The sequence below is a fragment of the Cololabis saira genome, chromosome 15 (genome assembly GCF_033807715.1).
Source record: "Cololabis saira isolate AMF1-May2022 chromosome 15, fColSai1.1, whole genome shotgun sequence".
Classification (NCBI taxonomy): Eukaryota; Metazoa; Chordata; class Actinopteri; order Beloniformes; family Belonidae; genus Cololabis; species Cololabis saira.
The window spans coordinates 35,079,391-35,093,285 of record NC_084601.1 but is presented as its reverse complement, the minus strand read 5'-3'; the positions used below and the strand labels follow the sequence as shown (position 1 = coordinate 35,093,285).

The following is a 13,895-nucleotide window of genomic DNA, read 5'->3' as shown; positions in this document are numbered from 1 at the left end:
TTGATTGAATGAAATCCTTTCATGTTCACGTAACGGAATTAATTATGTGATGGTGCTTTTATTGTGATTTGGGTGCAATCTATAGCTCCAATTATGTTTGGGAATCCGGCGATGGCGTAAAATCCTCGTTTAATTTCGGCTTGTTGGTGATGTGTGTATGGGAAGTGGATGTAAGTTGGGGCCAGATAAATTATTGCATCCAACACTGCCGGCAAAGGCGATTCTAGGGTCTGTTGGGGCCCTAGGCAAAAATTTCTAGGGGGCCCCTCAAACCAGCGTTCATCACCGTTATGTTATAATAAACTGACACCAATGAAAACTTTATGAAATTTATATTTATTTACACACTGCTAATTTACACACTGTGTGTAGTTTTTTATTTTTTTTTGACACTGCGTACAGGTGGATGATCCGTGATCATGGGAATGACAACATGGGGCCCCTTAAGGGAGGTTTCTTACTGGCTACTGAGATGTCATTGATAATTGCCTTATGTTTGTTTAAGGAGGAGGATGTGGTCATTGCGGTTACCACATTTTGAGATCTGTACAGTAAAAACAGCCTTCAATACTTTTTTAGTCCTCAAAACCCCTGATAGGAAACACTTTTGTAATAAAAGTAATTATTAAAAAAAAAAAAATTTTTTTTTTTTTTTTGGGCCTCATGGGCCCCCCAACAACTAGGGGCCCCAAGCAGTTGCCTGCCTTGCCTGTTCACAAGCTGCGCCCCTGACTGCCGGCATGATTTGTGTCGGCTGCGAAATGCCGCATATGTCTCCAATCTCTCTCTGAAATGTTCCGGTGGACAAACATCCCAGGGTGGACAGGAGCTGGATGTGACTGGGATGGCTTTGGTGCGTTTTGTCTCTCGCTCCAACATAGGTTGTAAATCACGGCATAGATCCATCAGAAAGTTTTTGGGGAAGCGCTACCTGCTGAGAAGCCGCTCTGTGCTCTCACTGAACAGATCAGCTCTTTGAAAACGCACTCCCTGCAGAGCACACGGTTCTCCAAATCCTCCAACAGTGCAAGATAAGCCATGGTACACTCTATTTTCTTTTCAGGTCGCCCTGCCACAGCTGTCTTGTATAGCTTGTCGCACCAATTATTCAAAATGTCTGCTAAATTACTAATGGAGAATTTTTATCAATTGGAGGAAACGGGGAACATGTGTGAAGTTTGAGATCGCTGAACACTGTGACTCTTTTAATGGCTTCTATTTGTAGTTTCACTGTTCTACCACTAGGTTTTGTGTGTACGCATGGTCAGAGTTGTGCTTAAATTTAAACACGTTCCTACGCACAAGTACAGGTTGATAAATTCCATACTTTGCGTGGGAATGTTCTTACACACACATTACGCACACATCTGTGCGTACGCACGGTTGATAAATGAATAACTCACTAGCTCTCGGCTAAAGTGGCTGCAGGGATAAGGATACAGTCGCACAGTCAAAATGCTAGGGAAGTATGATTCATGTTTGGGGGGGCTGTCTGAGGCAGGGATGATCTTACTCTTGAGACTTAGTGTCATCCTGAAACAATTGTCGGTATCCACTCTCAACATACCCATCCTCTCATGATTCCTGCAGGATTATTATGCTTACGCTGTGATTTGTCATGTGTGGTCTGGTTACGATTGAAACATTGACTCTTCATTGATCACTGAAGTCTGATGAGTCATACTGGTGACTTTCAGCCACACTTGTGATGCAGGTCATGCAATATTGGGATTGAGGTGAATCATCCTCAGAATTTGAGTTAGGTAAGTCTAGGTTAGGTATTTGACATGCCCATTGTTCATTTTGGTCTTTTCCACTTTTCCAGACATATGTTTTCTATTTTGTGGAGATACTTGAGGACAAATGAGGACAATGAGCTTTGTGTGTGAGCTGGGCTCTCCTGATCTTCCTCCCTCACTCGTTGTGTTCGCCGTTATCCAGTTGCTAAGCTGCGAAACAACACCTTTTACATGCTACTCATCGTGCCTTTTTACTTTTTTTTACTTTTTTTACTTTTTTTACAGCTGTTTTCTCAGCTTTCAATTTTGCTTTTCTGTCTTTTCAGAAAGTGGTATGAAATTGAGCAAACCTCTACTAGTTACTTAACCCAAATAATAGAAATGCCTCTCTCAGACATTAAAAAAACAAATAGTCTCTGAAAATAAAGTTACATGTTCATCACAAATTCATAAAAAAATATTGTTCACATCTGGTTCCGCTCTTTAACATTAGCAAAATAAATCAAAACATCCTTAATGCAACAAGAATGTAATATGATTAAATGGTAATAACAATGTAAGAGGTAAATAAATAACATTACTACCTTGATACATAGATAGAGATACATTCATTCTTCTGCTGACACAGTGATAAAACTGATTTTGTGTGTGTGGGTATAAATTGATTTATCATTGTTTTCTGCGAATGGCCGCTGTGGGGCGAGTTTTCACCATCAGCAACTCTGGGAGTGGACGGATGCTGCCCTGGTAAAAGTCCAGTCCTGTGATCCACTCGACATCTCTCACTCGAGACTGGTGAAACCACATGTGATCTTCCACCCAGAGAGATTCATCCTCCGCACTCTGTTGATAAGAACACAAGAAACAAGAACAAAACAAATATTTGATTTAAAGGTATAGTCTGTGATCGTATTCAAAAACATTTATTGTTATATTGGGTGAAATGGTACTTCCATCCTGTAAAAACTCTGACCAATCTGTTTTTTGACCAATCCGAATGGCACGGATTGATCAGAGGGGGGAGGCAGGGGGGAAAGAACCAATCAGATGCCTTCATTTTAAGTCCCGCCCACGCCCTCCTCTGTCCCATGCGTGCACTCTGCCTCCAGCCCCCGTGTCCACTTCCCACGGGTCCTCCTCGGCTCAGAGTGTCCCAGTGTAACCCCCCCGCGCGCTCCTCCAGAGAGACTGGCAACCGCGGCCTGACATCGGAGGGCCCCCGCCGCTCCCGGCTTCACTGCCGGCTCGCGGTCAGGCGGTCACGTCGAATGTAACGGCTCACCCTGCTAAAAAGGCTAAAAAAAGAAAGCCAAAGTGCAATTCTGCGGCGCAGGTTGTCCGCTACTAGGGGTCTGCCACGGACCCCCAGTATGGGGTCCGTGGGGATGGAGGGATGGAGGCCGTGCAGGCTCTGTTGCCACGGCTACGCCGTAGGGCTACGCCGTAGCCTACAACTTTTGCGGTATGTGTTCATTGTTGTGTCTAAAAATGATGCGCAGTGCCCACCCAATCAGAAACGGTACAGATATTCTGTGATATTTTCTTATATTTATAAAAAAATAAAATAAAAATAAATAAAGGATCCCCATACCTTTGATTGGGTGGGCAGGATGCACGTTTGGGTGGGCACAGCTCACCCATGCCCCCCCCTAAAACCGGCCTCGCTTACAGGTGAATGAGACATGGGGTAGTTTTGTTGAAAATGTGCTGTCCAAAATGTCCTGTAAAATTCGACTCCTGCAAATGCGCGTTCCCCAAAGTTTGTGGGGGCGTGGCTTTGGAGCGCTGACGGGAGGGGGAGGAGGGGGCAGGGCCTAGAGGAGGTGCCACTTTCAAATCTTGGTAGCTCTCCAAAATCAAGGACTATACCTTTAATGATGACTACAACCTGGCTGTTTTGAAACTTAAAACACAGAACAAATGCATACAGACATAAGCAGCAACTGATTGAAAAAAAGTGAAGCAAATGAAAAAAGCAGGTGTTGTGGAACTCCTCACATTGACATAAAAAATAAATAAATATGCAAACTGGTTAGAACACTGTTGTAGATTTGATTTTATTGTTTTATTTATAAGAAGTATAAGACTTTATTTGTTTTTATCTCTGCATGTGACGGCGGCAGTGGGACGATGAGACGCGTAGCAGCTCATCGCCCACGGTTACCGGTAATAACCTTTGAAAATGCTGCCGCTCAAATCTGCACTAAAATCACAGTATCAATATCACTGTCATGCCAAAATCATCAAGAAGTCTCCTGGCTGTGGGTGCATGTGTGGATGTGGGCAAGGACTTTCCATCCTCATCCTCCGATGGAGATGATGCAGGTTCCAAGGCTTCTCGGGCATCATCAGTGGCATCAGTAGCTGTGTCCAATGGCCTTTGCTTCCTCAGCCGACGGACTTCCACAATAAGCTGGTATTACATGCGAAACATGCCTGTGGCAGGGTGCAGGATTGGGGCGTGGTCTGCAGGCAGAGGTGTCAAGTAACGAAGTACAAATACTTTGTTACCTTACTTGAGTAGAAATTTTGGTTATCTATACTTCACTGGAGTAATTATTTTTCAGACGACTTTTTACTTTTACATTTTCACGCAATTATCTGTACTTTTTACTCCTTACATTTTAAAAACAGGCTCTTTACTCTTTATTTCATTTCGGCCTTTAAAAAAAAACTATCCAGTTAAATTGCTCCATCCGGATAGAGTGAATTTGGATGTGGTTGTTTCAGATGTTCTTGTCCAGTTTTGTTCTTACATCCGTTCCCTCAGATTCCTGCAACTAAACTTGGATGTACATTCCAATAAAGGTTAGGATAAATGATAACATGCCTCTGAAGTTTGACTTTTTGCACCATTACAATACTTATAGGTAACTAGTCATCATATCTCCTGCTCTCTGAAACACATGTTAATGCTCAATAGTACACATATATGGTTCTTTAATATATTTGCATTATACTAAGATGCATTCATTTTCAATGGCTTTTGTCCTTAATGGCTTTTTTCCCAGTTTTTACCAGTACTTTTATACTTTTACTTGAGTAAAAAACTTGACTTGATACTTCAACTTCTACAGGAGTATTTTTAAACTCTAGTATCTATACTTCTACCTGAGTAATGAATTTTATTACTTTTGACACCTCTGTCTGCAGGGGAGAGAGGGAGTGCGGGGAAGTGGCACACAGGTGACGTGGCTGGAACAGCTGATGGTGCACAGGTGTGTCTAATCACTCTCTGTGTATTTCAGTAGTGTGCGGGCCCTGGAGACAGGAGAGGAATGACGCAGAGCGAGGCTCTGCTGGGAGGGAGCTGCTGAGTCTGGCACGTGTGTCATGGGTGCAAATAAAAGATTTCTTGCACGAAACCCTGTGTCTGCTGCAGTGTCGGCGATATGGGGGGGGCACCCAGTGCCCGCTTACTTCAGTCACTGTGCCCCCTCACTTTTCTTCTTTGGCGGTAAACAAATTTCCCGAAAGCAAACTATTACGAAGGAGAGATTGCGAACGAAAAAGAGATTGCGAAAGGGATTTATGGTTCCGCTTTACACTCACGCAGAACCTACAGCGTAGGTTACGTAACCTACTGCGTCGCTGTTACGGGACGACGCGCGCCATACGCCGTAGGCTACGCCGTCGATTTTACGCCTAACCATAAATCAGCCTTTATTCACCGCACTATACGTGTGCGCTCCTGAAAGAAACTCCTAAAAGAGTAAAGAGACAAGTAAAAGATGGGTGATTACTTGTAATCTTCCTAAGTTTGTACTTTCTAAACAGAAAACAAGCTTGATATTGTGATATTTAAATGTTCTTCTATTTTCTTCCTGCTGCTCACGTTGAAAGCCGGTTAAAGCGCTGTAGGAAACAGTTATGGATGAGGAACGGCTGATCCAGTTAGTTGAAATGAGAAGTTACCTCTATGATACCTCCTCATTTCACTACAAAAACCTCAATAAAGTGACAAAAAGAAATACTATTATATAGGTCCCGGAACATCCGGAGGGAGAGAAAAGGTCCTGTAAGTGGGGAAAAAAAAACAACAATTAATAACTGTATGTGGTGACGCAATCAACAGCGAACAGCGTGGAGTGAGCGGCGTGTGGTGTTAAACACAGCAAACATGTCAGCATGTCAGATCATTAGGGTGTGGGGAAAAAGCAGAGGACACGAGAAATGATCCAGAATTGCATGGGAAACCGCTGATGGAGACGGGACGCACCGCGCAGGAGATAAGGAGCGCAGAGAAAAGGGCCTTCTTCTCTTTTTTTCTGATTAAATGCATCCGAAATAGACAAACAGCGATCTATGAGTAACTTCAATGAGAAACAAAACACCGAGAGAATATGGATAAAAGGAGGTGCCGGATCCAATCAAATACTGGATCTTGTTCCGGCAGGATCCGGCACAAATTAAGCCCTAATAAGATTCTTATTATTATGTTATCAGAAACTTCCAACTCCCTGGCGATCTCCCTCCAGCCAGCTGCCACTTTATTGAGGTTCTTGTATTGAAATGACTGTTTCCTACAGCGCTTTCAACCGGCTTTCAACGCCAGCGACAGGAAGAAAATAGAAACCGGGCGTCCGACAAAAGTCCAGTTCAAAAGCGCCGCTCGCAACCAGTATAGACAGTGCAATCAAAAAATAAATCAATGGAATTGTTTTTGACGCTGACGCTCACTCGTGTCGCATGCAGTGAGGACAAGGTGTTGTGATTTGATTTCTCCACATGTTTAAGACAGATTATTAGGAAAGCAGTGAGAATGCACTTTTTTTCTTTAAAATGCTGTCCTACACGACTGATTTGGTGCCCGCCCTAATAAGCCTCGTGCCCCCTCTGAATATTTGCCCTGGCGCCGACCCTGGTCTGCTGTCCTGTCTGGTGACCCCCGTAGCACGAGCATTGCTACAATGCCGATCCATGGTCTCACCCAGTTCCTTCTCCTATGCCCGCCTCTTCTTCTGCTGGCTCAATTGGCATGCAACTTGTGCAGCGCCAGATTGAATAGGCCTTGCTGATGATGGAGGACAGCTCGTGTTTGGAAGTCTGACAGTGACGCCATGTGGTGGACCCCACAGCTAGTACATACTCTCCGGAGTATGTCCATCTCCGGATGGACATCTGCTTACCATAGAGGATTGATACGAGAACGGACAGGTTCCTCCTGTAAATCACATTATTATATACCAATTCTCCAAAACCCTGTTAATACACCATTTTAGTTCTGTGGTCGTCTGGAACACATTAAGTATCTCTACATACATCAATATAAGTTCTATATAAATTACACATAAGTTTAAATCAAATTACTCTTTGGTAAATAAGTCCTGGGTAGGTTAAACATTATCACTAAGTATTTTGACACGAGAGCAACTTACAGGTAACGTGTGTGAACATGTGTCATAACTTATGTGGCACTGGCATATGTCCAAATATTTTGTGCATGCATTTGATTTTCCAATGATCTCACCGTACTACAACACAGGCTTCATCGTGCTCTGAACTTATTGAAACTTACTTGATCTATTTGCCGAATGTTTCATTAGTTGGCATACGCTGGCTGAATCATTAAGGTGTGACAAGGTCTTTACTGTTTGCACCCAAGGATATATGGTTATTTGAGTTCTTCCCCATGTGACTTCCAGGTAGTGGGTTCAAATAGATGCTAAATACAAAAGGCTTCAAACTTGAGCCATGTGGAGTTTAAAAAAAAACATTAAAAAAAATGACATACCCATTTCCATTTCCAATACCAAAATATTCAGAATTAACACGACAAAACATCAAATGGCAATAGTGCCTTAACATTAACACAATGTTGCCAAAATAAATCATCGGTTTCTGCAATATTAGAACGTGGTGGTCGTTGGTTGGAGTTCACAGCTTTCAGTATTGAGTACGGCCACCACACATGTCACGAAGAGCAACACTTCCAATGCATTGAGGTCACCGGTTTGTCCGTTGTGACATCTGGAGTCCGCTCTCTCATCACTCGTGGTGTCTGTGGCAAAGTGTCTCTAGGTATACTGCTAACACAACATCTAATGATGTGGACTTGTGGTTTGCAGCTCACGTGTGAAAAAACTCAACAATTCAATGATCTCATTGAGAGTGGTCATTTGGAGTCAAGACTCAAAATCTGAGGAAAACAGAGTTTTCAAGACACTAGCTACGTATTTCTATTGTTGGTTATGACTTGTTGTCATTCAAAGTACAGTAGGCCTGTGTTGAAAAAAATAGATTATCCGATTCTAAATCGATTCTCATATTAATTCCTAAAAATCGATTCGTATGTCTAAAGATCGATTTTTTTTTCATCATTACAACATTTGGTATTTTTTTGTTTATGCCCAAAAAAGGAATGTTTTGTTGGACACGAGAATGACTGGTGTCACGTTTTTGCCTTTAAATATGTTTAAAGGTATGAAAACATTAAAGTTTTCAGTTATAATTCCATAAATTGTCTATATTTCATTACTTTATATACTGTCTAGGAGTTACATTTGCATAAAATGCTAAACAGAACTTTAAAGTGCTCAAATGTTTCACTTAACATTCCTGTTCAACAGCTCAGTGTCCCCGCTCCTCAGCTGTCACAGTGATGCCCTAGGCTTCTCTCGTCGTCAACAGTAGTTTCTCCTGTTACCTCGCAACGCTGCACATATTATTGCCTCAGTTATTGCCAGGATCCAAACACTCCACACTTTCAACATACAGTTTGATATTTTATATTTGACGTCCCAACTCCCCCAGTCGGGCCCTCGGCAGGAGGGTCCCCCCTTATGAGCCTGGTCCTGCTCAAGGCTTCTTCCCTCCTAAAGGGGAGTTTTTCTTGCCACTGTTTGGCTTAAAGTTTTTTTCCCACTAGGGGAGTTTTTACCTGCCATTGTTTATGTAATAATTGCTCGGGGGGTTATGTTCATGTTCTGGATCTCTGGAAAGCGTCTAGAGACAAAATCTCTTGTATTAGACGCTATATACAGTGGGGAGAACAAGTATTTGATACACTGCCGATTTTGCAGGTTTTCCCACTTGAAAAGCATGTAGAAGTCTGTAATTTTTATCATAGGTACTCTTCAACTGTGAGTGATGGAATCTAAAAAAAAAATCCAGAAAATCACATTGTATGATTTTTAAGTAATTAATTTGCATTTTATTGCATGACATAAGTATTTGATCACCTGTCAACCAGTAAGACTTCCGGCTCTCACAGACCTGTTAGTTCTTCTTTAAGAAGCCCTCCTGTTCTCCACTCATTACCTGTATTAACTGCACCTGTTTGAACTCGTTACCTGTATAAAAGACACCTGTCCACACACTCAATCAAACAAACTCCAACCTCTCCACAATGGCCAAGACCAGAGAGCTGTGTAAGGACATCAGGGATAAAATTGTAGACCTGCACAAGACTGGGATGGGCTACAGGACAATAGGCAAGCAGCTTGGTGAGAAGGCGACAACTGTTGGCGCAATTATTAGAAAATGGAAGAAGTTCAAGATGACGGTCAATCTCCCTCGGTCTGGGGCTCCATGCAAAATCTCACCTCGTGGGGCATCAATGATCATGAGGAAGGTGAGGGATCAGCCCAGAACTACACGGCAGGACCTGGTCAATGACCTAAAGAGAGCTGGGACCACAGTCTCAAAGAAAACCATTAGTAACACACTACGCCGTCATGGATTAAAATCCTGCAGCGCACGCAAGGTCCCCCTGCTCAAGCCAGTGCATGTCAAGGCCCGTCTGAAGTTTGCCAATGACCATCTGGATGATCCAGAGGAGGAATGGGAGAAGGTCATGTGGTCTGATGAGACTAAAATAGAGCTTTTTGGTCTAAACTCCATGCGCCGTGTTTGGAGGAAGAAGAAGGATGAGTACAACCCCAAGAACACCATCCCAACCGTGAAGCATGGAGGTGGAAACATCATTCTTTGGGGATGCTTTTCTAATAATTGCGCCAACAGTTGTTGCCTTCTCACCAAGCTGCTTGCCTATTGTCCTGTAGCCCATCCCAGCCTTGTGCAGGTCTACAATTTTATCCCTGATGTCCTTACACAGCTCTCTGGTCTTGGCCATTGTGGAGAGGTTGGAGTTTGTTTGATTGAGTGTGTGGACAGGTGTCTTTTATACAGGTAACGAGTTCAAACAGGTGCAGTTAATACAGGTAATGAGTGGAGAACAGGAGGGCTTCTTAAAGAACAACTAACAGGTCTGTGAGAGCCGGAAGTCTTACTGGTTGACAGGTGATCAAATACTTATGTCATGCAATAAAATGCAAATTAATTACTTAAAAATCATACAATGTGATTTTCTGGATTTCTTTTTTAGATTCCATCACTCACAGTTGAAGAGTACCTATGATAAAAATTACAAAATCGGCAGTGTATCAAATACTTGTTTTCCCCACTGTAAATAAAATTGAATTGAAAAATTGAATATTTGGAAATTAATAAAGTGTTTTTTAGCTCAGTTAAGTTCACTTCAATTTAATTCAATTAAACTTTACAAATTTAAAATGCAATCACTAGCAACACATTCATCGGAACTATTGAGGGAGGAGAGCTGGGGAAAAGCCAGAATAAACATGACATCACTATTTTTTAGGAATAAGACGTTTTGAAATTGTTTTTATGTAAATAGTTACTACCAACATTAATCACCTTGGAGACCTTGGTAATGTTAATCCTCCTGGTGATAACTTGATCTAAGGAGTAGCCTTTGTTGCTTCACATCTTGAATCTATTTTCTTATGCAGCAGTAATTCCCCTGGTTTATCAAAGTTGTATGGCATCTTTACTTGTTTTCCAGTCACGTTGAGATACAAACTAAAACAAACAGAATCCTGAATTACATCATTGCAAAGATCTGTATTGGAGCGTTTCCTAAACAAGATTGAAATCTCACTTTATCCTGAAGCCAGTTCCAGCAAATACAAGTGTTTGCCTGTCAAGTCAATTTGCTTTAAATATTGTGAAGTTTTGTTTTGTGTATATTTTTTAGGTAAACCGATATGCAGATGCAGATACGATGCTTCGTACACACTGTCTGGTTTTTGTTGTCGTAATCTCACAAGGAAATCTTTCTTTGGTTGAGAATATTTCTGACTTGAAACAACAACTGTTCATGTTAAAGAAAACCCCTCGAGCCTCATGGAAAACTTTCATTATGACAACAGTTATGATCAACATCTTGTTGATATTTCTTGTCTTTAATGTTAATCAGCCATTTAATCTAATAAACCCAGACGTAGGTTTCTCATGAGAATTCGCTCATAGAGCTATGATTCATTTTTTTTTTTTTTTTTTTTTTTTAGAGAAACATCCAAACCTTTGCAAAAGAAATCGCTTCTGTTCTTTGGAAGAAATTTGTACATGTCTTTGTACATGTCTTCTGGGAAGACATCCTTCAGGAAAATAGTTTCACTCTGAGTCTGACAGTTTCATCCTAGTAAATGTGAAGATGTGCATATTTGACACTCAAATCTGTATCTCTGGTATTAGATAAATAACCTACTGATTGTACAAATGCAGTGCATTTCAGATGTTTTTTTGCTTCATTAAGATTTTTTGCTTTTAGTTTCTCATCAGTACATAAACACTGATAAACAGATGACTGAAATGTAAGGAATTAGATGGCATACAAGTGGCCTTAAAAGGAAGCTTCGCTGTAAATGAGCTGAAAGATGTGAGTTGTGACTTTTTAAAGTGTTACCTTGCAACTTTCAGAGTTGTCTTCTCTGTGGGGGAGCAGAAAGGACACCGTCTGCAGCTTCTCCGCGCAGGTGCTGACTTGCTGAGCTGAGTCGCTGCAGCTGGTCAACACCACAAAGTAATGTGTGGGGATGGAAATGTTGGTACCAGGAACAGACCTGGAGTTACACAGAAACACCCACGGCCAATTTTAGACATGATATTATGCCATCGTCCACTCTGAGAATGACACGCATTCAATTTGTGCTTTCAGTTGACTCCAAAGAGGGAATTAAAAAAATAACAAAAATCCAAGTTAGCGCATTCCATCCTTTTGTGGTTTCTTAAAATAAAAGGATAACGCTGATTTAGTGGTTTTTAGTGTAATATAATCAGTAGTCACAGTGGAAGATCAAGAAATCAATGTGGTAAAATTGTATTTGGTTCTTTACTTTTATCCTTGTGAATTTTTTATTTATTCAGATTAATGGACCGGCGGTTACAAGAAACAGTTTGAAACTCTTATTTGTCTTACATTCAGCAAAGTTTAAGGTTTTTCCCCGGATAATATTACATTCATAACAGGAAATGAAACTCACTGCTGTATCTGATCCAGACTGTCATAACGGCCGTCATAGTTGTAATCGAAGACGGGGCCAGTTACCACATTGATGCCATTGTATATAGATGCATATTTCTTCAGTAACGTGTTGTGCAAGTAGTCCCAGATCCCTGGAAGAGGGGATTCAAATCAGAAATGGGAAGAATGTAAACAAAAGATGAGAAAAAACTGAAAAGCAGAGATGAGAGAAATGTGTTTCCTGGTGCACATTAGGCCTAATTCCCGAGCAAAACTACAATTCAGTGGTGTATTGCATTAAAGATTAATTATTGATCATTACTAATTATTTTTAACAGTTGTGTTAAATACGGACTTACTCTTAAATCCTGGGTACATTGGAACTACATTGCTCATCAGCAACGCATCATACTGCTGGTCCACTGTAATGTTAAGATCTGTAAAAGCACAACAAGAAACCTGTTGAGAAGCTCCATCTGTCCGTCTGTCTGTCCATCCGTCCGTCCATCCATCCATCCATCCATCCATCCATCCATCCATCCATCCATCCATCCATCCATCCATCCATCCATCCATCCATCCATCCATCCATCCATCCATCCCCACTTAACTAAGTTTGGGTCCGCCTAGACTTCCCTCCTCTACCGCTTCTGAGGTGTTCCCAGCCATGATCCAAATTCAAAATATAATACTTTGCGACCTGAATGTCTAAGACTTTGCACACAAGTTCTCAGTTGAGTTTTATTTCCATATTTTTCAGAGGCTGAGAAATGAGGCTTTTAGTTGAACAGTGAAGCTGCTCTGAGCCCTGTTGTTCTCAACATTTATTTTCCACACAGCTCATTGTGTCTTCAAAGGGGGTTTCTCGTTTCTATCTGCTAACCAAGAAAAGCTTCTGTTGAAGCCGACAGACACCACGATTTCCACTCCTTTGAGATGATAGAGGAGCAAATGGCGCCAAACAAATAAAATTATATTATTACTATTATTATTATTTTTAATGTGATTCCAGTGATTTCTTCATGACTAATGTTTTTGTTTGCAACATCATATCAGTCTGCGAGATAAGAAAAAGATAAAATGAGGTCATCACCTGGTCTTGAAAAGAGCTATGGGCACTTTTAAAACACTGAATACTCAACTTTACTCATCATAAATCATATTTCCTGACTACAACATCCTGACTTCTTGTTGTATCTTGTGAAGTTAGAAGTATCAGATGCGTGTTGATACTCACTGGGTGGGTACAAGAAGGCAGGGCTCAGGTTTCCAGCGGCGTCATACTGATCACACGTGGGACTTTGTGATGGCAACAGACGTGCGTCAGCCCTCAGGCAGTTTGTAATCACTGGCGGCAATGGATCCAAGTCAGTCTGCCAAAACGAAAACATAATATCTCATTGCTGTAATCATTTGCTCCAAAAAGAGTCCTAAAAATGAAACTTCCTTCTCTGACTGTTTGTCAAAGGAAACTGAGTCATTTTAAAAATAACTGAAAATTGATACATTGTGGCAGGATGAAGCTCGACTCCAGAGGTTGGTAAACAGGACTTTATTCCAGACAACGGAATCGCCACTGACAACAGAAACTGACACAGAACACGGGTTGCTAAGCAACCATAAAACTCCCCGTGACCACGCCCCCTTCCCTACAATCCTGATGGGTGCGAGCATAGACATACTGTATATACGTAGACGCTTCATGACATGCTGGAACGTAATCCAGCATGTAATTCCATATTGGATGGGTCCCCTCACTCCAGGCTAAATTAACTACACTGGAGTTACAGAGTTACAGTTACAGAGTTACAGTTACAGTTACAGAGTTACAGTTACAGCCAGCACACGCAAGAAGCTGCAAAACGGTTCTTTTTCAAGGGTTTTAGCTC

General features: G+C 41.5%; 1 protein-coding gene across 1 annotated transcript in view; it reads right to left on the bottom strand.

The window, feature by feature from the left end:
• Positions 1–2,026: 2,026 nt before the first annotated feature.
• Positions 2,027–13,895, bottom strand: part of LOC133460710 (venom phosphodiesterase CdcPDE) — a 60,539-nt gene continuing 48,670 nt past the window's right edge. Inside the window, exons 21-25 of the mRNA XM_061741445.1 lie at positions 13,244–13,379; positions 12,366–12,443; positions 12,026–12,158; positions 11,449–11,605; positions 2,027–2,582 (exon numbers count right to left, since the gene is read on the bottom strand). Coding sequence (XP_061597429.1) covers positions 2,409–2,582; positions 11,449–11,605; positions 12,026–12,158; positions 12,366–12,443; positions 13,244–13,379 — 678 coding nt within the window. The 3' untranslated portion in view covers positions 2,027–2,408. The remainder of the gene's footprint in view (positions 2,583–11,448; positions 11,606–12,025; positions 12,159–12,365; positions 12,444–13,243; positions 13,380–13,895) is intronic.